We start from the raw sequence: 26,336 nt of genomic DNA, 5'->3' as shown, positions 1-26,336 counted from the left end.
CACCGTCAAGGATACCCTAATTCTTGGCTCACTGTGCCGTCGCTGCTCACAGAGGTCCACCGGAGATGCTGTTGTCCATTGTCGGATTGAGGAAGATCGCGAGAAGAGGAACTTGGGTGTAGAGGACCGCCTGGCGGCAGAAGAGGTACCGCCGACCGGAGAGAAGAAAAGGGAAGAACTGCTGTGCCCTAGCCGGCGCTGGAAATCGCGACTAGAAGAAACACGAGGAGAATGGGGGCGAAACACTTTGCTGTGTGTGAGGAAGAGGTTTCTTAACGGGTTTCCGGGTTTGGGTTAAGGAGGTGAGGAGTTTGATTAAGATCCGGTTCCAATAAAAGAAGGAAAATTGGGTTTTTAAAATTGGGCTCGAAGAGTGGGCTTTTGGATTGGGCTTGAGGATTAGGTTTAAAGAGTAGAGTTTTGGATCAAATTTGAATTGGAGCTCCACTTCTTAGATGAACTCTTGGATGCTTTGATCTCGATCAACGGTTCATATCACTTTAAATCAGAATGAAGGGCTGGATCACTTAGATCTGAATGAAGGAACAAGATCTCTCTAGATGAGGATCAACAGTCCATATTGATTCAACTTGATCTCCTCCATTTGACCTCTAAATCAAACCAAATTCGATCCGGCTCGATCCTAATCCATGACAATGAGTTTGGGAGGAGAAAATGATCGGAAGATTAAAACCTAACGTAAATCATCACCTAAGTTTATATATAAAAAAATGTCAAAAAAATTTACCCTAAGTGCCTAATTAAAGAAATGGGCAACACTTTAAAAAATGTTACATATATAATATAAAAGTGTTTCATATTCTTATAATTATTGCAACACTTATAAAAAGTGTTGTATTTATACAATAAGTGTTGCATTTTCTTATATAGGCAACACTTATTTAAAGTGTTGCAAATTTTTAAGAAAATTTCTCCTGTTGTAACAGTTTATAAAAGTGTTGCTTCTAAAGTGATGCCTTACCCTCAAATTGTAGTAGTGTCTTTTAAATTTTTTTAACCAGATTTGGGGACGAATTCCTGGATTCGTCCCAGATTTAAACAATTTAAAAAAAAAATAAAAAAATAATTCGGAACCCTAAAAATTGATATGTCGGAATTTCATGAAACATGTTTCTATGGATTCCAAATTTTTTAGTGATCTTAAAAATATCTTCATCCATTATTTTAACCTAATATATTTAGTGTCGTGAGTTTTTACCCCGATTTACAACCTAATTCAAGGTTAAAAAAATCGCTACACTCAATATATTCGGTCAAAATTATGGATGAGGATATTTTTACGATCAGAAGAATGATACGAACACATAAAAACTTGTATCATGATATTCTGATGTCTCTAGGTTTATATTTAAGGCTTTCGATTATTTTTTCTTTTTTATTTAAAAAAAATTGATTCTGGAATCCAGAATTCGTCCCAAAATTATTATTATTATTATTATTATTATTATTATTATTATTTTTTAGTGGATTGAATACTGACATTTGTTTTTAGCTTGCTATATCTTAACCGCTGCGTCGTGTCTTTACTTCAAACTCTTGTCAAAGTTTCATGTAGAATTAAATCCGTAGTGCAACGTACCAAGTAGCATAGCCATTGTTGGACTTATTTACTGAGCCTTAATCTTGCGGAGATTGTCAATACAATTTTATGAGAAAATTTGGTTGTTCTCCAAAATATAATAAATAAAAAACAAAACATACAATAAATTAAGTTTTATATTGATATAAATTGTAGCCCAGTTTTATATATCGATATAAAGTAACATATATTATGTCCCTTCGGATGGATCTAGTGGTTAGCGCATGAGATGTTGTCATCATGAGGTCTGAGGTTCGAATCTTGATAAAACCGAGGTAAATGGCACGCCCTAGTATACCTTCTCTCATACCTTTACCATCTATACTAATGGTTAGTAATTATCCGTGATTTATCTGCTTTTTGACCTTCGTTTGATGGGAATGTTAGAGGTGAGCGAATCACCTTGTCACACGATATGAAATTACTAGGTGGTACCAACTTAAAATCTATGATTTGAATTTCGATATAGCCGAGGTAAATACATCCCTTATGTATCAGTCACTATTTCAAGGATTAGTAGTCATTCATGTTTTACCTCTTCCGTTTTAGCTCTAGGATGGATTGACAGGGGCGCTAGGACAGAGACGGGACAATGCAATGGTTGAGGTATAGGGTATTACCACATGAAATTTTAGGGTTGAAACTTGACGTGCCCGAGCATGTGCTTCCCGATTTATCTTGGCAGTCGGTAGGAAACTTCCGTGGGGTCGGACCAATCACTCCAAAGATAGTCAATGAGGCTAACTGAGATTATTAATTTTGTTCCCGGGACTATGTTGCCGCGGTAGGACATTCAAATTATCACTCAGGCACCCGCAGTTTGAACCCTAGCTATGATATATTTGTAGGGCGCAACCAAAGGATCCTGGGCTGGCTGCCGTGTATGCTTCCCGATTTACCCTGATGATTAGTGGGAAACTTCCATGGGGTCGGATCGGTCGCCCATAAAGATAGTTAATGAGACTAATTGGGATTATCACTTTTTTAATAACCCCCCGTGATTTACCTTCTTCATATTGACCTAAGGACGAATTGACAGTGATGTTGGAGTGAGCGAATCACGTTGCCACATGATATGAAATTACTAGGTGATACGAGAACACACTACCTCCTCTTCTTATGTCCTCTTCGAATGATCAGTAGCTAACGAAGCCAACTTAAGATCTGGGATTTGAATTTTCATATAACTGAGGTAAATGTCTCTCTCATGTACTAGTCACTATTCCAAGGACTAGTAGTTATCCGTGATTTACTTTTTTCGTGTTGACTTTGGGACGGATTGGTAGAGGTGCTGGGATGAGCCAATGCGGTAGTTGAGGTATGAGCTGTTTTCACGTGAAGTCTTAGGGTTGAAACTCAGCGCATGCCTTTCCTCATATTTTGACTATCTATACTAATAGTTAATAGTCACCTGTAGGATCGTCTCAAGATTCCTTGAGGCCCTAGGTAAAAAATTAAAAAACAAAGTTCTTTATATTTTTAAATTTTCCTTAATAATTTTCATTTAGATTTGGGATCGAAAATAATAATTTTTTTAAAAAATATTTTTTAAAATTAGTTTTTAAAAAGGATTAAATATTATTTTAAAAAACTAATTTTTGATATAAAATTGAGTTTTCTGGCAGGTATTTTGATAATAATTTTATTTTTTATTAATAAAATTATTAAATTATTTAATTTTTTAAGTTAGAATGTAAGTAAAACTTTATTAATTTTAATTTTAAAAAATTTATTTTTGTTAAAGTATTTTACTTTGTATTTTATGAATAAAAAAAATCTCTAATTCATATTATTATCAAGGAAGAAAAAGAAAAAATGAAGAAAAATTATTAAGTATTATTGGTGAGAAAGAAGAAATATATAGAATCATTGATGAGAAAATAAAAAGGCACAATGCATTGATGAAAGAATAATTAGGATTTTTAAGAAATATTGAGGAGAAAAGAATTTATTAAATTTTATAAAACTAATGTTGATAATTGTAAAATAAGATGGGAATCAGAATAATAATAAAAAAATATAGAAATATGTCAATTTAAAAATAAATTATATTTAAGACAGAATAGAATCTCATCTAAAATTATGATAGTAATTAATGAGGAAATATAGATAAATATATAAGATATAAATAAGAAATAGAATATTAACTGATAAGGGTCATTAATTAATGAATTAGCAAGACCTTCATGATTAATTAATATTAATGATATTAATTTAATTTTTTTAATATCTTTAATTAATTAATCAATGAACCAAATAAAATTGGGATCATAGGTATAGATTTTAATGATCCTTGAGTTGGGCCTGATCATCCATAATTTATTTATTTTTTTATTGATCAGAAATAGATTACAGAGATGTTAGGTGTGAAACTATTTTATGGTAATGTATTCTACCTCATCTTCTTACGTAGCACCGTCATCTTTCGCCAGCACGATATGAAATTACTAATGCGCAGGGACTACGATGAAGCGATTCAATCCTCCAAACGGTTATCAACTGCGGTGTGGGACATTTTGACCGTTCGACAAAAAAACGATATTAAATTAACAAGACATGTAGAACGGTTTTCCTCGGTCGGCGAAAAAAAAAACATGGAAAATTTTATTCGATACATCTGGCAGAATCAGAGAAGGACACGAGTTTGAAAGAAACCTTCAAGCAAACAGCGGAAATCCATCAAATTCCCCTGTTTTTTTTTTTTTTGCCTCCTTCGCTTTCTCAGCCAAACTTGGCATTTTGCACAACTGAACGTGGCTTCCACCCATCGCTTCGCCATCCCTCAAAGTCCGCTTCGCCCTTCCTCTCCCTCGCAAACAACTCCCAACAATGGCGTTTTCCTCGATTCCTCACTCCTATAAATCCCCTCCCCCCTCTCCCCTCCCTCTTCAGGTCTGAAGCTGCAAGAGCAAAGGAGAAGCCAAATCCCTCCCCAAAATCCCATCTTTCTCCTCTCCTCTCTTGCTTCGAGATCCTAGCTCGCCGCCGCACCAGTCAATGGAGATGAGGAAGATCGCCTGCGCCGCTCTCATCGTCGCAGCCGCCGCCACAACCGCTCTCGCAGCCGAAGCGCCCGCCCCCGGCCCCGCCAGCGCCTCCTTCGCAGTCAGCCCCGCCGTCGGAGCCGCCATCGGCGCCTCCTTCCTATCCTTCTTCGCCTTCTACCTGCAGTGACCTCAACCTCCGGCTCTTGATGAGAGAATGACTGCGCTTATTGTTCATGGTTCCATGTTAATTCTTTCCTTCCGTGTTGTGTGCGTTGCTGGGATTGATTTGATCGTGAGACGAATGTGAATCATTTTTAAATGGGATGAAAAAAGGAATCTTTATTTCTCGCTTAGTTTGTCACATCGATTCATTATATTGCTATTGTTTGGAATCTTTGGATTGGATGGTGTGTGGATGCGACCATCGCAATCGATCAAGGCCCATGGCCTAATTCGATTTAACGGGCCCAGTTCACTACCCAAAAGTGACGACCCCTTCTGGACTCTCTCCTCTACCCGCCGCGATTGATCGCCGCCCAGGCGGTTCATGGAGATCGTGCCCCCATGGCCTGACTGAGGCGGAGCGAGCGAGCCGCATCTACCGCTCCCATTCAGAGCGGCCGAAGGGACTGAGATAGGCATCAGTTGCAAGCCACTCGCGGCGATCGCTGCCTGCGCCGGGAAGGTGATCACTATTTTACCCAGAGGTTCATCATCAACGGGAAGGAGGTTATCGAGATGAAACGCAAGTATTAGAGGCCGAATCCTCTTCCTCTTCAACATGTTGCTGATGTCTTGCCCAGCTTCGATCCACAAGGGGAAAACGCGAAGGGGAAAACAAAACAAAAAGGTGAGATCTATTGTCCTTTAGATTTATTTGATTCACAAGTCGTAGAAGAAAAATCTAAAGTTATTTGATCTGATCCCCTTTAGACCATTATATTCTGTGTTCGACAGGATTGTGTGTTATAAGTAGAACAAGGGAAGAAGATCTAACTGCAATCATCTCATCCGTACCAATCTTTTGCTCTGGCAAAGGTGGAGGAGCCTCAAAACTGCTTTCCCATAGCAATCAAATCAGTTGCAGTTTGGTCATCATCCTTTTCAGTTGTAAGTTTGCTTTTTTGTTACACTTGCATGAAAACTCCAACTAGTGTTCCTGGACAATTGCCATTATATTGCTGCAATTCTCGTGCTCAAGAATTTATTAGGTCAGAACTGAGGCAGTTCTGCCTTGCCTCGTACAAGGTCCTCAAGTTGGCACTGGGCATCACTTCACAGGTATATATCATGGGATACCTGACCACATCAATCCAAATCCATTAACAATTAGATCCTAACAGGAGAAGGTATGCCAAATCCATTAACAATTAGTTGCGTCCAATTTTTTTGATGCAAAAGAGGAGCAGTGGAGATTGAATCTGATTGATAAAGTGAAATTGCATAGGATAAGTAGAGTTGCCTCCTTTATCTTTTGGTTTCTAATGCTACAGAGCAAGCCTTAATGCTGACATTTTTTTAAACCTATTTGATCAATCGGCCTCTGATTCATAAAGTGAATTGCAAAGGATAAGTAGAAATGCGCATTCTTTCTTCTTGAATTTTCCTGCCTGGAATTGAGTTGATTCCTTTGGTTAATGTTCAGGAACTTGCCTCCTCCTTTTTGTTAGTGGACTCTGGTGCTCGAGTCCAAAAGATTTTGACCTGTTCTCTTGTCAAATGTACTCCCAGATGCAAGCATGTTCAAGTGGACTCTGCTTTGCTGCACTGTGATCATGAGTCAAGACCGATGTTATTTCATTGTACGTTCAAAGAAAAAGCTCACTTCTTTTGCTCAAATCGAATGGCTGGATATGGTCACCAGAGAACATCCACTGCAGATTAAAAGCACGATAATAATGTCAATGGAGGACTGTATCAGTGGGTCCACTCTGAAGACGGAAGAGCTCAAGGCAGCAAGAACAACAGAAAAGAAGACTTTTACCGCAGTTGTAACTCACGGGTTGCTTTGAGCCCAAACATCTCATGTGCATTGACTTATCAATTGGTTTATCTTAAAAAACAGAGCCTCCCGGTACGGCCATTCAAAAGGGCTCCGCAGTGACCCTTTTTGGTCTTGGCCATTAATATATGTTTCAGTGTACGTCCACCGTCGAATTCAACAGCCTGCATGGGAACGGTTAACTTCATCGCAGCCGTCTAATGGCAGTAAGGCGTTGAGAAGATGAAGCCAGCGCCGAGAAATGAATGGACTCGCTTGTCTTCTTCCCCTACCGTGGCAGGAAGATTTCTGTCATGTCATCTCTGTTCACGGGTATGTTATCAATTATTTGGATATCTTAATAAGCATGTTATCTATATATTATTTCCTCATGTGGCTCTGCAGTATACTTGCCGCTGCTGCAGTTGAATGAAGCCCACATGCAACCAACCAAGTTACTCAAGTAGATAGAAGCAGTTTAAGATTGTGAAGCGGATGGTAAATTGGGGAGGTTAATTTGCTTGCAGAATCAACCGTGGATGTTATTAGGAGGACGCATTCTCTATGCATGATCTGGGTAAATCTTTAATGCTAAAGGACTAAATCTAACACTGTCTACGGTGGTGCAGGAGCGCTGCACAGAGCATAGCAGAGGCGTATCTGTCAAAATTCAATTGAAAAAGGGCCCTTTGCTTTAACTGTAATAATGACACTGCCATTACCAACTCATATAATCCGTCACTGTGGAAGAGTAGGAACAAGGAACACCGGAGCGGGCAGCTTCCATCGCTCAGCATGCCTTCCTCCTCGGCTCACCTCCCTCTCTTCTTGTCTCTGTTACTCTCCTCCTTCGGCACCATCCTCTCTTCTTCCTCTGAATCAGACCTGCTTCTCACCTTCAAAGCCTCCGTGGAGGACCCTGCCTTGGTTCTGTCCGACTGGTCCCCGAACTTCACAAACTATTGTAACTGGACTGGTATTACTTGCTCCAAGACCACTTCTCTGGTTACCTCCATAGATCTTAACAACCGCAACCTCTCCGGTTACATCTCTCCTTCCATCTGCCAACTACCTGAGCTTTCGACCCTTAACCTTGCCAGCAATAACTTCAATCAGGCCATTACTCTCCAACTCACCGAGTGCTCTAGGCTAGTCATTCTCAACCTAAGCAACAATCTCCTCTGGGGGACACTTCCTGAACAGATAGGTCTATTGTCAAGCTTGGTTACTCTTGATCTCAGCAGGAACCACATTGAAGGGCAGATACCACTTAGCTTGGGGTCGTTAGTGAGGCTCCAAGTTCTCAACTTCGGAAGTAACTTTTTCTCAGGTATCATCCATCCCCATGTTTTGAAGAATTTGAGTGAGCTAGTCCTCCTTGATTTGTCTCGCAATCCGTCTTTAATATCTCAACTACCTCAAGAAATCGGGAGAGTTTCTAAATTAAGATGGCTGTTGATGCAAAGATCTGGTCTTTATGGTACTATTCCTGAGTCCTTGCTTGATCTCCATGAACTCGAGATTTTAGATCTTTCCCAGAATAATTTGACTGGGATTATCCCTTTGGGGCTTGGGTTAGGCTTTCTGAAGTTAGCTTCTGTAGACTTCTCACAGAACATGCTTTCTGGTTCCTTTCCTATTGATGTCTGCTATGGAAAAGTTCTTCTAGAGTTAAGTCTTCATGAGAACTCTTTCACGGGTTCAATACCTAAAATCATTGAGAAATGTTCCAGCCTTGAGAGGCTTCAAGTGCAGGATAATAAGTTTTCCGGTGAACTTCCATCTGGTTTATGGTCAATGCCCCAGTTAAAGTTACTCAGAGCTGAGAACAACCTGTTCACCGGTGAGATACCGGATGAGGTTGGTGTTCCTTCTCAACTGGAGCAAGTTCAGATTGATAACAACAACTTCACAGGTGTAATCGCAAGAGGCCTTGGATCAATTCGCACTATGTACAAGTTTTCAGCTTCACTTAATCGCTTCTCTGGTAATCTCCCTGATAATATCTTTGATTCTCCTGTATTGAGTATCGTAAATATGTCCCACAATTCTCTCACGGGACCGATTCCAGAGCCCAGGAATTGCAGGAAGTTGGTTTCTTTATCCTTGGCAGGCAACAGTCTGAGCGGAGGCATACCACCTTCACTTGGCCACTTACCGGTACTGACATACCTTGACATTTCGAACAACAAGATTACCGGTGAAATCCCACCCGAGCTTCAAAATTTGAAGCTTGCACTGTTCAATGTTTCTTTCAACCAGCTTTCAGGAAGTGTTCCAGCTTCTCTTGTTTCTGGTCTTCCAGCTTCCTTTCTACAGGGAAATCCAGACTTGTGTGGACCTGGGTTGTTGAATCCGTGCACTGTGAGACCAGAAAAACAGAACTCCAAGAACAATGGACTGATATGGACTGTAATTGTGATATCTATCATCGTTGGTCTCATGTTAATAGCCTCAGGCCTTCTTGCTGTATATAGGTTATCTCAAAGTCGGCCTGGTTCAGGTAAATGGAAATCAGTGTTCTTTTATCCTCTTAAGATTACAGAAGACGAGTTACTGATGGCTTTAGTTGAGAGAAATTCTATCGGCGAAGGAGCGTTCGGTAAAGTGTATGCCATCCCGGCACCAGATGGAGAATTCGTCGCCGTCAAGAGGTTACTGAACTCCGGTAATTTGTCTTTCAGAACCGTGAAGGCTGAGATAAAAACTTTGGCGAAGGCTAGGCATCGAAATGTCACCAAGTTGTTAGGCTTTTGTTACTCAAGAGGCACCATCCTTCTCATTTTCGAATATCAGCAGAAAGGTAGCTTGGGAGATGCTCTCCGAAAACCAGGCTTCTCCATGGATTGGCGATTTCGCCTCAAAGTTGCTGTTGGTTCTGCTCAAGGCTTACTCTACCTTCACAATGATTATGTCTCGCAGATACTTCATCTTGACATGAAATCTAATAACATTCTCCTTGGTGATGATTTCGAACCGAAGATAGCTGACTTTGGCCTTGCTCGTGTAATTGGGGAGGCAGCATACAAATCATCTGTAGCTTCTGAGCTGGGAGGCTATTGCTATTTCCCTCCAGGTAAACCATAAGATGCAAGGAATATCCCATTTCGTTTTTGATCACTTACATTGTTTGATTGTTTGAATTCGTAGCGTTATTGTCTGAAACAGTAGATGAATTTCTACTATTTTAGATGCCTGAAGAATTTTTCATTGTCTGCTTCGCATGGCACGTTCTGTTTACAACTTGGTCGTTGGTTACCTGCTTGCAGAATATGGATGCATCAAGAAGCCAACAGAACAAATGGATGTGTACAGTTTCGGGGTCGTCTTACTGGAGCTCATCACTGGAAGACCGGCGGAGCAACCGGAGTCCCGGGAGTCTCTCGACATCGTCAAGCTAGTGAGAAGAAAGGTGAACATGACAAACGGAGCCCTTGAAGTTCTAGATCCCAAGATCTCAAGCTCAGCGCAGCAAGACATGCTGGAAGTGCTGGATCTTGCTCTTCGATGCACCTCCGTTTTGCCGGAGAAGCGACCGACAATCATCGAGGTCGTCCGGTCCTTGCAATCACTCCAGCCGATCGCCCTGCCTCCGATACTCACCGGCGACGGCGAACTGCCCGGCGTCGAGTGAAAGGATTGATCATAATATATATTTTCCCTTTGTTTTCCCCCTGTTATTATCATGGTTTGTTTAGTCTGATTTCTGGAATGGAGACTTCGTACAGTGAAAAGGAAATCGCATTAATTCATCGTTTGTTCTTGAATTTAATTTTTTTTTTTTCTATCGACGGGGTTTGAACGAGTCGCCAAGGAAGAACAGGATTGATGGTTGACACGCGCTCCAAAAGCGGTGACGTAAGCAGTGAGCCGACTCACCGTGTCGAAACGATGCCATCAGATGCATTGAATCCCTCGTGGTTATGACCAGGCGTCCCAACCCATTGACCTCGGCTGAATATATGAGTTCTCGAAAATGTCCTTGCCATTTTCTACACGCAGCTTGACTTTTTCCTGGTTGTTTGTCACACGGAGGGTAATTTTGGTATGTGGAAATTGTTTCACGGAGAAGTAACCTACGCGTCCCTGTGATCGACCTCTATAAATCTGCGGCCCGGTCCGATTCTTCTCAATTTCATCGCCCCCAAATTCGAATCGCGATGGCAGAGAAGAAGAGGAGGGGGACGGTGGCTCAGCGGGTGGAGGAGGAGACGGAGCTCCAAGCCGCCCGCGAAGCCGGCGTGCTCTGCGTCAACCACTGCGGGTTCCCCGGCAACCCCGCCACCGGCAACATGTGCCGCTCCTGCTTCCTTGCCTCAGCCTCCCCCCTGCCCAGTTCCTGCTCCGCCGGATCCACCCCTCCGATCCTGTCTCCCTTGCCGGCGCCGGAGGAGAAGAACGAGACCGTGGCGGCGCCAGCGATGCCGCCGCCGCCGACGAAGGAGGTGAAGCGGTGCTTGGTGTGCTCGAGGAGGGTGGGGCTGACGGGGTTCCGGTGCCGGTGCGGGGAGCTGTTCTGCGGCGAGCACCGGTATTCCGACCGCCACGACTGCAGCTTCGACTACAAGGCGGCTGCCAGGGACGCGATCGCCCGAGCGAACCCCGTCGTCCGGGCAGCCAAGATCGCCAGGATCTAAGATATATCCTGGAAAATTGTTCTAGATTTCCTTCGGCGAAGCAAAAAATCTCAAAGATGTCAAATTGTATCCGAATTCAATGATTTAATATATGTACGAATCGTGAAAATATACCCATTGATTGTTGTGATTTAAGCATTTAATTTTTTTTCCAAATTTCTCGAGTACTATATTTACTTCTACAAATGTTTTATTAATCGAATCCGATAAAATAAATTATCCGGTTGATCGTTTGACGTGTCTTTCCCATTGATTGAAAATAAAGCCATAAATATAAAAAAATAATTTATTCTATCTTACATGTTTTGCTTATTTCGAGTTCGGGCCTTGTCGAAAAGGTGCACGTAAAGTTAGAAATTGATCCAAAACAATCGTTAATTTATCTGGTTTCTCATTCCATCTTTTCCATCAAATCTGACTTTTTATTTACTTTCCTATTCTGAATTTCTTGCCACTTTCGCCTCTCTTCTTAAACTCCTCACCATCTTTAAAAATCAATATAATCTAAAATCAATACAATATGAGATATAAAGCTTTATAAGTTCATCAATTGATTTTAATAGAATATATTAAGAATGACAATGACTTAGATTTGGATCAAATATTACTCATATTAATTAAATGATCAGATATCTTTTATATTAATATGTAAACACAAGTAAATTTTGTCATCAGAATTCATTACTCATCAGTCTAATTTTTCATTTTCTTCTTGCTTGACTTAAGCACCGAAGTACACATCAGAGATCGATTAATAACAATTTTTTTTCTCTCCGTTCTTATTTTTGTCACACAAGATCGTTTGCTGCACTAAGTTCCTCTTGCTGGGAGTTTTCTCATAATCAACAATAGAATCGTCTAGTCAACATACCATCTTCCTCACTTTCAGACAAGATCAATATTTAAACTTATTTAATTAATTAATCGATCTTATATATATTGAATAAAATAATCTCTTCTCAAATCGAGCATTATACTTATTCATAACCATCCAATTCATTTGCAGCCTTAGGGACGGGTCTCCCGCTTTGAAAACATTTGGATTTCAACCATAAACGCGTCCACATATTTGTCGGGTTGACTTTGTTTCAAGTCAGCTCCAAATACTAAATAAAGAGAAATAAAAGTTTAATATGCTATTTTAATTTTCATATGCTATTTTTTCCACCATTGGTCGATGTGGAGCTTAGAAATTGTCTGACAAAAGAGAAACACGAAATGCTACAATGGAACATGGTTGTCGATCACATTAGATTGCGGCTAAAAGAAATAAATCTACAACATAAATAACTATGGTAAAGAACCATGCCTGCAAAGAACCCTGCACTTGAGCACCCTATCTTGAACATAAAAACCTGGCATTGCCATGATCTTTACCCGAGCAGGGTTTTGTGCTCTGTGTCTCTCTAAGGGAATATCTTCCATGTAGATGGGATCGAAGTTGAAATTTTCATCGACTCTCAGGATAGTCAGAGGTGGGCTGAAGGAAAATGCTAGCAAATGGAGCATCCAAATGCATTTGGCAGCGACGAAGAAACACTGGAGGATCTCTTCAGGCCATGGACTCGACCAATTCAGCAAGGTAACAAGGCTGCTCATTTTTTGATCGCAGAACTTGCTGAAGTCTTCACTATAAAACTTGGTCCCCTTTTGCAAAACCTCATTCCAGCTCAAATTCCGAAGGGAAACAAAAGATGAGAAGTTCTCCCGGCACTCTCGTTCAGGATCAAGAAATCTTGGAGATCCATTCTCACGGAACACGCAGTTCTCGAAATCCTGATATAGACATTGATTCATAAGCGCTTCCAAGTGATAAATTACTCCTTTGGAATACTTGCTATTCAACATCATCTGATAAGGTTGCAGGAGCAAATTTATTTTGTCTGACAAATCTTCTTCCCTTTCTTCAATCTGCTGAACGAGTGTCTTGCAAAACTGCTTCACAGAAAGCCTTGCTTCTGATACGATCTGCAAGAAACCCTCCACCATTACCTCTTCACTAACAGGCATCGTATTCTCCTTTTTGCCACCAATGGACTTCATTCTCTTCGACAAGTTGGGCTTGTCCTGAACCTGGGAGGAGCTCTTTGCATGCGTAGCCTGCTTTAAGGCCTTCTTCAGCTCTTCACAGTATGCTTCTAAGTTGACCAGCTTCTGTTGAAGCTCACCCAATGCGAATCTCATCTCTGAAACTTCTGTCAGTGCAGCATCCTTATTTTCATTGGCCTCCAGGAGCTCCTTCTTGAGTGATTCAAGTGAAAGAGCTCCCCATTCTTTCAGAAGTTGGGACATATTCTCTGATTCCACTGTTTTTGGTGACATTTCAAGGACTTTGGGAAGTTGGGACATATCGTCTGGCTTAGTTTTCTTTCTTGATTTTGGGAATAACCAGGAAAGAACTGGACCTCTGTGTTTAAGTTGCATTTTGACAGATTGTTCTGGTTTGCTTGATGCCACTGTTCCTTTTGTGTTCTTGAGGTTCCTTCGTTCCATATTCATCTCCAATGAAACAGCTTCCTGCCTGCTTGTGTTATGCATTGTAGTAAATCTACACTCACCTGAACTTGTTCTTTCACTCAAGGACTTTACACTGTTGGATTCTGGAACAATTTGAAGCTGGAGCATGCGGTTGATGCTTGAGGCTCTGTTTGATAGTCGCTCAACTATAGAGGGAATCTGTGGTTCATTATTCGCGCTTTCATTATCAAAGGAAACTGCTTCATTACTTTTTCCTTCTCCTTCCAAGCCATTGATGGCATTCCATGTTTGCGATAAGCTCCTATTCTCCGGACGAAGACAGTTGTATCCGGCGAGGGAATCCTCTTCGTAACTCTTCAAAACAACAACAACAACAACTTGTGTTTAAGCAATTGTTTAAGCAATTCAATCATTTCCTTATCATCTATGATCACTTTCTTTGTTATGGTTTCATCTCCTAACAGTTGACTTCCTGCCTGCTTCTTTGCCCTAAATGGCGTCAATCTCACATGACTAACTGAACAGTTTGCTTACAAATTGGGTAACCATCAAATAAGCATTGGTTGTATAATAAGATGCTTCACATGCACATTAGATTACTATGGAAGAGACTATGACACATTTATATATCAAAGCAACACTGAAGAAGAATCAGACAGAAACCCTAAGAATCAGAGGAACCCTAACTGCCTGAGGTGCTGACAAACAAAAAAAGGCCCTGGGATCAAGAAGAATCGTAGCAGTGTAGCATCAAAATCCATCCATCAAGAATGAAATCATCAAGTAAGCATCAAGTTGCAGAAAATAATGAACTGAAAAATTTATTGAGCAGCATGAACGAAACTTACATCTGGAAACACAGATCAAGAACCCATCTTGCTTTGCAGTGCGATGGACATGACAAGCAAAAGGAAAGAAGAAACAAAGGAAACTTTTTAATGGAAACAGGCAGCTGCAGAACTCACCGGCGCGAAGACAGGATAGTCTTCCTGCACTGACAACTTGGCGGCCCCATGGGGTACTAAAGGGGAACCGCCAGCAGCCAACATGGCCACAGCGGGGCTGCCGCCGGAGCCCCTTCGAAGCAGAGCTGCATGGAGAGCCCTCAGCTCTGCTGCTTTGAGAATCGCCTCCTGGATGTCCTGTCTGCGGATCCCATGCGCCTCGGCGGAGCAGCCACCACCACCACTACCACTCTGCAGGTCCATGACGCTAAGGATATTTCAGGCCATGGGTGGGATTAAGGCCGGTGAATGGGTTGTGCGGAGGCAGCAGCGAAATTGGCATGCCAAAAGGAGAATTCTTGGGAGGGAGATGGAGGAAAAGGTGCAAAAACCGAAGAAGGAGAGAGAAGTGGAGAAGTGCATAAATATGCATTCAGAGGTAAAAGAACCTCCTTCGCTTTTTCTTTAATGCTCATATAAAAATGAATGAGCACTGAAGGAAGAAGCGAAGGAAGAGCATGCCCACCTGCCATAAAACCAATTCACTTTCACAGCTTTACCTCCATTGCTAGTGTTGTTCTTATTCACTTTTTCCTTCTTCCTGCTTTGACCTATCAATCTTGTCTGGCGATAAACATCAGTAAACAAACCGATATTGAAATTGTCAAACAGAGTATTAATGCACCAGATCAGAGCCTACCAGGAAAGAAGACACGCCACGTTCCAGTTGATTGTGCAAATTGGGTTGGTGGTGGCAATAAGTACATACATTAAACAATGAAGACAGCGAATTAGTAGATTTGGAGGAATTTATTAGTCATGGTCGATGATGCAAACAGAGTGTTAGCTATGTAATGATGACATTTAGAATGTCCATTCTTTTCATAATTTGGAATCTGGACCTCCAACTTTTAAGTTGCTGAAGCTGATATATTAAGATATTTGCTAGTCAGTGTAATCTATGGTTGCAAAGCACGAAACCATAATCAGATGGACCATTCTACTTACTTTGTTATAGGTAAGTAAGTGCCCTAGAATACCCTCTCAATATTTGTCCAGCTGAGTTTGTGGAATTTCGATCCCTAATGCTGATAGATGACTAATTTTGTGTTCCTTTTTGGCATTTCTTTCTCCTGAAAATGCATTACAGGTAAACATATTATCTATTGGTAAACAGATAGAATGTTAGACCCATTTCTTCTTGCCTGTAGTTAACTATACTTGCGTGTAAGTATGCTAGCAAGAACCACCCAAAGCAACCATTATGACAAGAAATGATTTGACTAAAAAAGCCAAATTTTTGGTGTCTTTTTTGAGGTCCCTGAATAATGTTACTTGAGAGTTGAAACGAGATGATCTGTCTAAGAACAAATGAAAAGATTGAGAATTTTATAGAGCCAACCATTTGAGTTAGTAAAAAAGTCCGACTTACATTCAGCTAAGTTCACAAGTTGAGAGACGCTATAATCTAACAAAAAGTTGACTGCGTGCCCACAGTTGTACTAGTTGTCTCATGTTTTGTTCATTGCATAATAGATTAGTGGGTGCATGAGCTGAAAAAGAAACTTCATTCCTCGTTTTTTAAGTTTTTATAAGAGAAGCTATCCATCTCATGCTCGAGAAGCCAATCCACTGTACCCTAGAATCTGGATTTAGTAGACTACGTCGAATGGAATTTTTTATGTTTCATTTCATGCTTGTTACTGTTAATCCTTGGTCCCATTGTCAGAATTATTACCAGGTCCACTAAAATCATAGGCGAAAGGCAAATGGCCACAAGGTGGAAGGAGAAAGTGAAAATTTAAGGAGAAATGGATCCAACAACACCCAACAAAGTGATTTGCCCTGGTCCCATTGTCACATAGCTCAAGGGAGCACTTCTGCTGTGCAAAAGCACAGGTCCATTTGTTGAGAAAGAAAATCAAATGAGTGGAAGGAGCTGGAAAGAGTGGGTGTAAGAGGTCTACCGCCGACTCTTTTGCATCATGTTTCTTGGTCAATGCCAACGGCAAACCGAAGGAAATGTCATCCAACTACATCAACCATTTAGATCGAGCAGTGCATACTGTTTAGCAGTGATATTGGATCAAATTCTTTTCCTTCAAAGAAAGCACAGTACAATTTCATAAGAACTTGGAAAATAAACTAACCAATGTACACTCATCCCTACTGTTACTTCTGTTCATTACTTGTTTCTGGAAAAACTAACCAGTAAGTGTTTTTATTAGACAATTTATCTAGTACCAGGGTACATAAGTACATATATAGACCATCGAAAGTTGTTGGAACATTCACATGCAGATGTTTTGTTAGACAAATTCCTATGAACAAGGGGAAAAAAGTTATTTAGGTTCTTGGCTTTCCCAAGACAGTAGGGGCCCTCTACTTTACGAGACATGTTGGAACAGATCTAACTAGTTAACAGATCTGACTAGTTAAATTTTAGATAATGGGATCCAATTAAGAGCTGAAAATCATCATCATTCATCATGCTTGCAAGGGAGATACGACAAGAACTGTGATGTGGATAGGCATCCAAATAGGTAGATGTTTAGTATTGACTACCTTACAAAGGAGTATCCCGTTCTGCAGTCGTAATCCACCAGTTCAAACCTGCCGCTGCCTCCATTCTTCTAATATATGCAACTGCGATAAGGTTCCTTTTGCGTATCGGATGCCTATTAAGAGACAAGGTTACTTTTCAGTAGATCTTGTTTGTGTCTTCTTGGGCTCTTCTCTGGATGCCACCATTGTTGGTTTTAACATCATTTGATCAGGCCAATTTGCATATCTTGTGGGGAAATGGAGACTTCAGAATGTGCATGCCAAGTGCTAGCAGAAGAAGTTTTGAACATCTACAAGAGCAATAACCCTTTCCAAATGCATTTTGTAATTCCACTTTAGTGGGCACAGCCAGACAGACAGATAAAGAGGGTAGGCCACTTAACACACTAGCAGGTACAACAGGACGAAATCAGTGAAGCAAACTAGAGAACAATGTAAGACAAAGGGAGAGGTTGAGGGGTTAAGTGTCTCTATTGATACAATTGGAACCATAATAGTGCTTAGCACAAGAAAGATACGTAGCTTATGAGCAACATGAACTAAAATGATGCAGATACAAAATATATAGAGCAATAGAAAAAAAAAAAAAAAACTTTGTTAACCATCCCCATTTAGAATACATACATTGATGCATATACTGATGACTCAACAATCTTTAAACAAGAAAGCATATGTGAGTGTAACTAAGAAGACTGAATTCCCTTGCCAAAAATGTAGGCGGACATATAAACTATTGAAGTTACAAAAGATAACAAATTGCACTTATCCCAGAATAATTTGAATATCAGTTGCAAAAGAGAAGTCAGTACTCTGACTGTTAAACCGTTTGCTGATTCAGTTATTAGAAATTCTAGATAAGGAGCCATCCTATACATAATGATCAAAGTGACAAGAACAGTTTCTAAGACTGTTTAATTTGAACCAGTATTACTGATGTTCCAACTTAGTCCCAATGTTGAATGTAAAATAAATCCATTTAGTGACACAAGTGGTCCTTAAATGGTACGACCGTACTGTTGGTGGGAAAACTAGTTGATTATGCTTTCGTTAGGTTACTATTGTTGCTGCTGTCGATTGTTGTAGGATTTTGCTTTTATAATTCTACTCTTGTCAGGGAATTGCAGCCGTCGAGAAACTCCGTAAATCCTTGAATAAATTAGAGAATGAATCCAAGGCATTCGCTTAAGAAATTATTTGATCCCATCACAGTGATACACTTGGACCAAACAAATATTCCTCCATGATATAATGGATTCCTTAATAATGTTGTTTCCGAAGTGCATGTTTGAAAACAACCCCTAATACCTTTGATTTATTCAAACTCGGCAATTGAATGTTTGTATATTGTTAGCATAATAATATACAAATAACACTTTGAAAAGTAAGTAATTTTGAGATGAAAGATTTTTGTTATGAAGATGATGGAGTATCTATGCAGAATAGAGTTTTATAGTGTTCAAATCATTCTCTATGATAAAACATATCTTTTGGATTGCAACATTTCGTTCAAACGTCAAAAGACATCAATACATGAAGGGACACAATTGAACAGACACAACCGTTGTGGTTCCTTATTCCTTCCATTCTTTTCCATTTTATTGAAGTCGCCAACAATCCTCCACCATTTCATAAAAATGAATTTTTGAAAATTTTCAATTATCAAACAACAAGCCTTATGCATAAATAAAGGTATCTAATGGATTTAAACCTTTATATAGTGAAGACCTCTCAAATGCTAACCAAGGTGACTGGTAGACCAGCTTTGAACTAACGACCTTATTCGATTAACCAAAGCGATCTCATACATAGACTTTTCTTATCCTTGGAATTCATATTGGCAACATGTGGATTGGCCTTGTATCTTACTATCTTGGGTTTTCATGAATATTTATGTAGTTAATCATACCACACTAGAGACAACACCATCTCCTATTTTCACATAGTTGGATGTTATAAAGAATATCCACATAACTAAGAATTCCAAAGGATTGCCCTTTATATTCAAAGATTAAAAGCTTTTTCTAACCATTCCATGATGTGAACCAAGCACTTCCCTTGGAACAAATTAAGTGCTTCAACCATCCATATATTATACTTTGCTCATTGAACCCAAGATTTGGAAATCATCCAAAGTTGAGTCAAGTTTCTACTATTGATGATCGGTAAGTTGACTTTAGTCTCATCTCTTTTGACATTCTCAAAACTAAATCCCTTGTAAGTCCTTTTGTCAAAGGGTCAACCAAGTTAATACTTGACTTCACATAATCTATAGTTATAACATATTCAAATATTAATTGTTTAACTGAACTATGTCTTAATCCAATATATCTCGACTTTCCATTGTAAATATTGCTTTAAGCCCTTGATAGTGTAGCCTCGTTGTCACAATGTATAACAATTGGAGGCATAGGTTTAGGTCACAAAGGAACTTCCATTAATAGGTTTCTCAACCATGCATTCAGCTTCCTTAGCACATGAAGCAAGAGCTATAAACTTGCTTCCATTGTGGAATCAACAAATTTGATTTTTTGGAACCCCAAGATATGACTTCTCCACCAATTCTGAATATCCAACCACTTATAGATGCATAATCATCTAAATTAGATATCCAATTAGCATCTGTATATCCTTTTAATACTTGAGGATATCCAGGATAATATATACCATAATCCATAGTGCGTCTTAAGTACTTCAATACTCGATAAATTGCATTCCAATGCAAATGGTATACCTACTCAATTTTCCAACTGCAAATGCAATATCAGGTCTAGTCGATATCATTGTATATATTAGGGAACTGATAATCCTGTCATATTCTAGTTGGTTAACTTTCCTTCCCGTATTAGAATACAGTTTAATACTAGAATCAAAAGGTAATATAACTGTCTTACAATTAAAATGGTCAGACTTTCTCCATACTTTTTCAATTAGCAAGAAGGACGGCACGAGAGAGAGATGACGGGCTCGATGCGTCTGAGACACGAGGTGCTGCAGAAGAGTACGCGGGCGGATGAGGAGGCGCACAACGTTTCTGAAGGACGAGAAGCCGGAGCGAAAGGTTTCTCAAGAAGATCGGAAGTTGGGTTCGGGTGAGACCTATTCCGGATGGCCAAAATCACCCAAGTGAGTGGAGCCAGAGCGGAAGACCCTGACCGAAGCGAACATCACCGGAGCAAAATGCTCGAATCGAAAAAAGTCAACCCTATTGACTTTTAGGGCCCGGGCACCCGGAACCTCATTTGTATCCACTTCGACATGGATGTTGACCATTGCGAAGAGTACGCGGGCAAACAAGAAGAAATCGGGCGACGTTTCCAAGGGACAAGAAGCCGGAACGGAAGGTTGCTCGAGAAGGCCAGAAATTAGGTTTGGGTGAGCCCTATTCCGGATGGCCGAAATCACCCAAGTGAGCGGAGCCGAAACGGAAAACTCGGACCAAGGCGAGCAGCATCGAAGCAGAGGGCCTGGACCAGAAAAAGTCAACCCTATTGACTTTTAGGGTCCGGGTGCTCGAAACCTCATTTTTATCTACTTCGACGTGGGTGTTGACCGTTACATCAGGGATAGAATTCTGTCCCACTCCAGATGCCTGGAACGCTTCCAGGTGCCTGGAACGCTTCCAGGCGCCCCGACCAAGGTTATAAATATAGCCTTGATCCAGAAGCTAGACAACAACAAGAATTACTTAGCAACACTTGTACACGTTTTCCTTTTTCTTTAGCTTCTTCAATTTTGTGCGTAAATTACTGTAAAGAGGCTTCTCCACCAGAAGGAGAAAGTAGTGTGATTCATTTTCTTGGATTAACAACCTCCCTGGTTGTAACCAAGTAAAAACTCTGAGCCTCGATTTTTTCTGTTCATTTAATTGTTTTATGCAAGTGTTCTTTTAAGTTCGATAATGGTTCGTCTCTTTTAATTGTGCATGGCTATTCAATCCCCATTCTAGCCGGCCAACGGTCCTAACATTTTGAATTTCTGAGACAATTAGAATGTTGAGACTATTAGAATACTGAACCCCTGAATCTATTGAGACACTGAGATTCTAAGCCTGCTAAGATACTGAACCTCTGAGTTTGTTGAAATATTGATTTTGTCATAATGATGAGCCATTAGCAGTTGGGGTTAAGAGAGCTTTTGAATTTTTCGATTGTTGGCAGGGATTTAGGAATTTTGGGTCCATTATAAGGCTATTATGTGAGAAAAAAATTGTCATTTTACCTGATAGAGCGGGAATATTTTTAAGGATGAATTATAGAGAGGAAAAACACAGAATGATGGTACTCAAAATTAGATCAGATAAGGCCTTAAATGCATGGCATGCCAAGGTCACTTGAACTCTTTTCCTTGGGGATCGTCTAAGTAGTAGGATCCGCAATCAAGTCGGTGTGTGACTCAGTAGGGTTCATTTGATTAGACATCCAAAAGCTCCTGTATTAGTTAACACCCGTCCTAGGATACTATTAGTGAGTACTATGATAGGGTGCGAGAGGAAGTAAGGCCAAAGTCGACGAGATATCAACACTAACATTAGGGCTAGCTTTTCAAGTGTCATTTATCGAGTCTCGGAGTCTTTCAACAGATGACTTGAAAATTATACAAGTTATTGAATATTACCTTCTTGTCGCACTAAGACTGAACCCAAGGCTCCTTTAGAAGCTAACAAGTACAACCTTAGGGATTCTCCTGCTACAGGCTTAGATATGATGGACAGATTTATCAAATCTATGAAAGCTTCTTTGTACTTCTCATCCCATGAGAACAGAGTATCTTGTGTAGTATTTTGAAGAATGGGAGACTTTTCATAATTGATTTAGAAATGAAACATGACAATGAGGTGATTCAACCAACCAACCTTTGTACCTCCTTAATTAGTATTTCTTGGTGATGCCATGGTGATGCTATGTTCTATAAAGTTTGAACTTTCTCAGGATTGACTTCTATCTCTCGCTCGATGTACTATATATCTGAGGAAATGACCACTCTTTATGCCAAACAAGCACTTGGCAGGATTCAACTTGAGGTTGTACCTTCGCAAGGTATTGCATGTCTCTCCAATGTTGCTAATTAAATTTTCAACCCTGATCAATTTTATTACTATGTCATCTATATAAACCTTCATGTTGCAACTAATTTGGTGCTTGAAGACTTGATCCATCAGTCTTTGGTAAGTGTCATCTACAGAAATTCCCATCTAAGGTGATGAATCTAACCATTTCTTGATCCTCCATGGCCAAAAGATATGATAGTATACCTAATATGCATCTAACATGCAAATGGGCTTGCAACCTAAGGTAGAGTCCACTAATTGATCAATCCGAGAAAGCAGGTAGCTGTCCTTGTGATAAGCTTTGTTGATGTCCTGAAAGTCAATGCAGACCAGTCATTTGCCTCCTAGCTTGGATACCAAGACCACATTTGCTAGCTAAGAGCGGAACTAGACTTCGATGCTATGTCTAGTCTCTAGAAGCTTAGTGATCTCGTCACGAATCACCTTGTCTTGAGTAGGGGCGAAGTGTCGCTTCTTTTGCCCAATAGGTCAAGATTTCGGAAGGAGGTTGAGATGATGCTCTATCATGGTGGATGCCACGCAGTGACTTCATGAGGTAACTAAGCGAAGACATCATTGTTTCGTGTTAGATAGATAATTAGTTTCTCTTTAGTTCAGGTGACAAGTCAATTATCATTGGAGTAACACAGTTTGACTGGCCAAGCATGATTTGAACTTCCTCTTTTTTGTGTACCAGTTGAGGAATGAATGCTCCCTATAAGGAACAAACGTCTCATCCTTGGACCTTTCATGCCTTCTTGTAATTTTTCTCTTCAATGAAGTCGCAGCTATCACTAGTTCATCTAGTGTTAATTATTATAGCATCTTGGCTCAGATTTACCACAAATAGCACCATTTTATCCCCACCAAATATCATGGATGGTTAAGTCACTAGTCAACGAACTTGTCGATGCACGCTTTTTCTAAAGACCGTCGATGAGATGAAAGAGTCTAAAATGCACTCAAAAAAGAGTTAGATTGGCTATGGAACAGATCCCAGGACCACTTTAATGATAAGTTAGGGTTTGTTTTAGGTGATATGTGAGAAGAAGAATATGGAGACGAAGGGTAAAACCTGATCTAAGATTTTTAGAAATTGGGGAATCCTTCATCATTACCTTCGTATATGGTTGTCCAAAAAGCATCTCCATGTCAACTGAAATATTATCATTATGGGGGACGATGAGAGACCTAGATCTAATAGTCGTTAGTTGTCACTTTGCTCATCCAGCACCACATGTTCGTAGAAGAGCATCTAAAATACAACTTCATAATCGTTCTCCTATTCTCAAGATATCACACATCCTGAAATATTCATAATTACTATTAGCGAGCCCGCTTAGAGTGTAAGCCTATCTTGAGGGTGGAAAAGGTGAGGTTGATGTGCAATGATCTTGAGAATAGACAAAGTCAATATCTGAGACCAAAATTGAGATGATGTCAGGAGCCAAGGCAGAGAGAGGGTATCTACAAATGGGGCTCAGATAGAGATGATGTTAGTGATGGCAACGAGAACTAAGAGGGATTCTGTTGTCGAGATTGAGATGAAGTCTATCATCAAGAGTAAGAGGAAATCTGTCACTGAGACTAAGAAAGAGTTAATAGTTGAAATTGAGATTGAGGGATAATGCTAGGACTCAGATCTAAGCTAAGGAAAGTATCAGGGTTTGAGCCGACATAGAGGCTATGGTAACTGACTTGCCCTTGTTTATCTTTGCATCTCCGGAATGAATGTATTGGCTTACTAGACTCAACTTGAATTCCTTTTATGATGAATTTGACCCTCCATAGACATCATCTACCGTATCTTGACTTTGATTGACAACTCAAAATGACTTTCTATCCTATGAGACACATAAGACTGTAGAGCTCCACCAAATAGAATGCATAAGTATCAAAATAGTTTAGGTCTTCCTTTTGTTTAAAATCCTTTGCTACTAACATTGAATTAAACTTGTCTATAGTTTCATCAACTTTCATCTTCTTTTTAAAGATGCATTTATAACTGATTGGTTTTGAATCATGTTGAAGATCAACCAATTTCTACATTTTATTGCTCATAAGACTCCATCTCAACATTAATTGCATCTTTCTAGAATGCAACATCCCTATACTTCATTACTTCTTCATATATTTTGGGATTAGATTCCATTGAATCATATATGGTTATCTTTTTCACATTTGATGAATCATATATGATTATTTCTTTCACATTTGAAATCCTAATTCCCTCCAAACGATGCATAACGAAGTCAAATTCAAAGGATTTATTTTTTAGAGTCCTTTTACTTCTCCTTAATTCAGGATTATCAACATTAATATTTGCATGAACAATTACTTCATTACTAACTATTTGTGTACAGTAGTAAATCATGAGAAATTTTAGAATTTAAGACTTTAGGTATAGTAGAAAACCCAATCTCATAAAATATAGCATCACGTAATTCGAATATGACATTAACACAAATAGAATTATTGGGTTCGATAACAAGGAACTTATACGCCTTATTATGCTCAGTATAACCCAAGAAGATGCACTCAATGTCCTTCTCTCCTAACTTCCTCACTTTTAGTTTAGGACATTAACACAAATAGAATTATTGGGTTTGATAACAAGGAACTTATACGCCTTATTATGCTCAGTATAACCCAAGAAGATGCACTCAATGTCCTTCTCTCCTAACTTCCTCACTTTTAGTTTAGGAAGTCTAACAATAGCTCGACATCCCCAAACTTGTAAGTAAGATAGATTAGGAGGAACACGATTTAGAATGTGACATGCAATCATTATTGTTTCACTACAATAATCCTTACTTAGTTGTTGATACTCTTTTCACTACATTAACACATTGTCTTTGTTGGGCAATGAGTAATACATTGGCTCATTATAAGCAGACAATTGAGTGAAAAGTAGTCACATATAAGATTATCCAAATAAGGAAAAAAATTTAATAGATTTTCTTACATGTTACGTGTTGTTTAACCGCAAGTGCATGATTATATCGTCAAGTAATAAAATATTAATTCACAAGGACTATTGGTTAAGCATTAGCTGAGTTCGTAAAGGAAGTTATATAGAAAGTCGAGTTTGTGTGTGGTCACGAGAACAAGAGAGAAAGAGAGAGAGTTGAGAGAGCAAGAGGAGAAGGTTTGAGAGAGAGCCTAGAGCAGAGGAGGTTAAGAAAAAGCAAGTGGTCGAAGGGAGAAGTTAAAATTGGAGCAAACGATTCTAGGACTTCGGTTTTGCTATGATGCTAGTTATTGTCATATGTATTGTTCACCGCCTTACCGCCATGTTTATGCACTTATAGGGATTCCATTCAAATTACCTATATGAACCTTTAAAGGTTACACTGGAGTGCTTACCCAATTTCAATGCTATTAAGTAAAGGGCTAATGCTAGAAAGTTCAATTAAAGGGATACCCCCTTGTCACATGAGGGCCCCCCGTCATTCGATATAAATTACATAAGTCACTTCCTAATATTAAATTGGGAAAACCCTATTAAACTCTAATTAGCACGTTTACACCAATTTCAATGTTATTAAGTAAAGGGGTAACACTAGAAAGTTTGGTTAAACGGATACCCTCTGTCACATGAGGGCTCCTTGTCCATACCATCTAAATTACATAAGTCGCTTTCTAACATTAAATTTGAGAAATCTCATTAACCTTAATTATTAATCCCCTTAAAGTGAATTGACCTCCTTTAAAGAGGATCGCTCTAGAAAGTTCGCTTAAAGGGATATCCTCTTTCACAGGGTCCTATGGTCATAAATTTAGAGCTTCTCCTCTATAAGGTGACTAATCTACTACAATCCATCACATTCACATGCACACACATTTAATCAAATAAGAACAAAACATAAATATATCATAAAATAAGGAAATGACTAATTACATAGTTCATACATTAACATTACATCATAGTTATTACCTGTATCCTAAAATTCAAAGAATCTACTCCACAGCAAAGAAAATACACCCAATAGACAAAGAAGAATAGCAATCTACAACTCAATACATGAAATAAAGAGGAGAGAATGTTTATCAATACATTGCTAGTTTTCTCGGATGAAATCCTCGCTCCATAGGTA

At 39.6% G+C, this 26,336-nt stretch overlaps 3 protein-coding genes across 9 annotated transcripts; 2 read left to right on the top strand and 1 right to left on the bottom strand.

Annotated features, from left to right (window-relative positions):
- The first annotated feature begins 4,243 nt into the window (after positions 1–4,243).
- LOC122030246 (probably inactive leucine-rich repeat receptor-like protein kinase At5g06940) lies at positions 4,244–10,335 on the top strand. Of its 7 annotated transcripts, none has more exons than XM_042589429.1 (6): positions 5,067–5,437; positions 5,545–5,697; positions 6,319–6,389; positions 6,468–6,901; positions 6,974–9,644; positions 9,838–10,335. In XM_042589429.1, the coding sequence occupies exons 5-6, from the start codon at positions 7,364–7,366 to the stop codon at positions 10,200–10,202; spliced, it is 2,646 nt and encodes an 881-aa protein (XP_042445363.1). In that variant the 5' UTR covers positions 5,067–5,437; positions 5,545–5,697; positions 6,319–6,389; positions 6,468–6,901; positions 6,974–7,363; the 3' UTR covers positions 10,203–10,335. The 7 variants fall into 7 exon arrangements, 6 of the variants coding, with proteins under 6 accessions (XP_042445363.1, XP_042445361.1, XP_042445358.1 ...); XM_042589427.1 differs by adding an exon at positions 5,789–5,868 and having other exon boundaries at positions 6,233–6,901; XM_042589424.1 differs by having other exon boundaries at positions 6,233–6,901.
- A 352-nt stretch (positions 10,336–10,687) lies between these two features.
- Positions 10,688–11,340, top strand: LOC122029686 (zinc finger A20 and AN1 domain-containing stress-associated protein 11-like). The gene has a single exon (XM_042588776.1). The coding sequence runs from the start codon at positions 10,729–10,731 to the stop codon at positions 11,203–11,205; it is 477 nt and encodes a 158-aa protein (XP_042444710.1). The 5' UTR covers positions 10,688–10,728; the 3' UTR covers positions 11,206–11,340.
- A 1,039-nt stretch (positions 11,341–12,379) lies between these two features.
- Positions 12,380–15,183, bottom strand: LOC122030300 (IRK-interacting protein-like). Its single transcript, XM_042589480.1, has 2 exons — positions 14,649–15,183; positions 12,380–14,037 (listed from the first exon to the last, which is right to left on the bottom strand). The coding sequence occupies exons 1-2, from the start codon at positions 14,889–14,891 to the stop codon at positions 12,496–12,498; spliced, it is 1,785 nt and encodes a 594-aa protein (XP_042445414.1). The 5' UTR covers positions 14,892–15,183; the 3' UTR covers positions 12,380–12,495.
- Positions 15,184–26,336: the final 11,153 nt, after the last annotated feature.

The sequence above is a fragment of the Zingiber officinale genome, chromosome 10B, assembly GCF_018446385.1.
Source record: "Zingiber officinale cultivar Zhangliang chromosome 10B, Zo_v1.1, whole genome shotgun sequence".
Classification (NCBI taxonomy): domain Eukaryota; kingdom Viridiplantae; phylum Streptophyta; class Magnoliopsida; order Zingiberales; family Zingiberaceae; genus Zingiber; species Zingiber officinale.
The sequence above is the reverse complement of the archived record's forward strand: the minus strand, read 5'-3'. Positions and strand labels throughout refer to the sequence as shown.

Excerpts from the sequence above, each read along its gene's own strand:
- LOC122030300 (XM_042589480.1), bottom strand. The coding sequence starts at position 14,891 with ATGGACCTGCAGAGTGGTAGTGGTGGTGGTGGCTGCTCCGCCGAGGCG. Across the intron at positions 14,038-14,648 it reads ACTATCCTGTCTTCGCGCCG|AGTTACGAAGAGGATTCCCT; the intron begins GTGAGTTCTGCA and ends GTTGTTTTGAAG.
- LOC122029686 (XM_042588776.1), top strand. The coding sequence starts at position 10,729 with ATGGCAGAGAAGAAGAGGAGGGGGACGGTGGCTCAGCGGGTGGAGGAG.
- LOC122030246 (XM_042589429.1), top strand. The coding sequence starts at position 7,364 with ATGCCTTCCTCCTCGGCTCACCTCCCTCTCTTCTTGTCTCTGTTACTC. Across the intron at positions 9,645-9,837 it reads CTATTGCTATTTCCCTCCAG|AATATGGATGCATCAAGAAG; the intron begins GTAAACCATAAG and ends ACCTGCTTGCAG.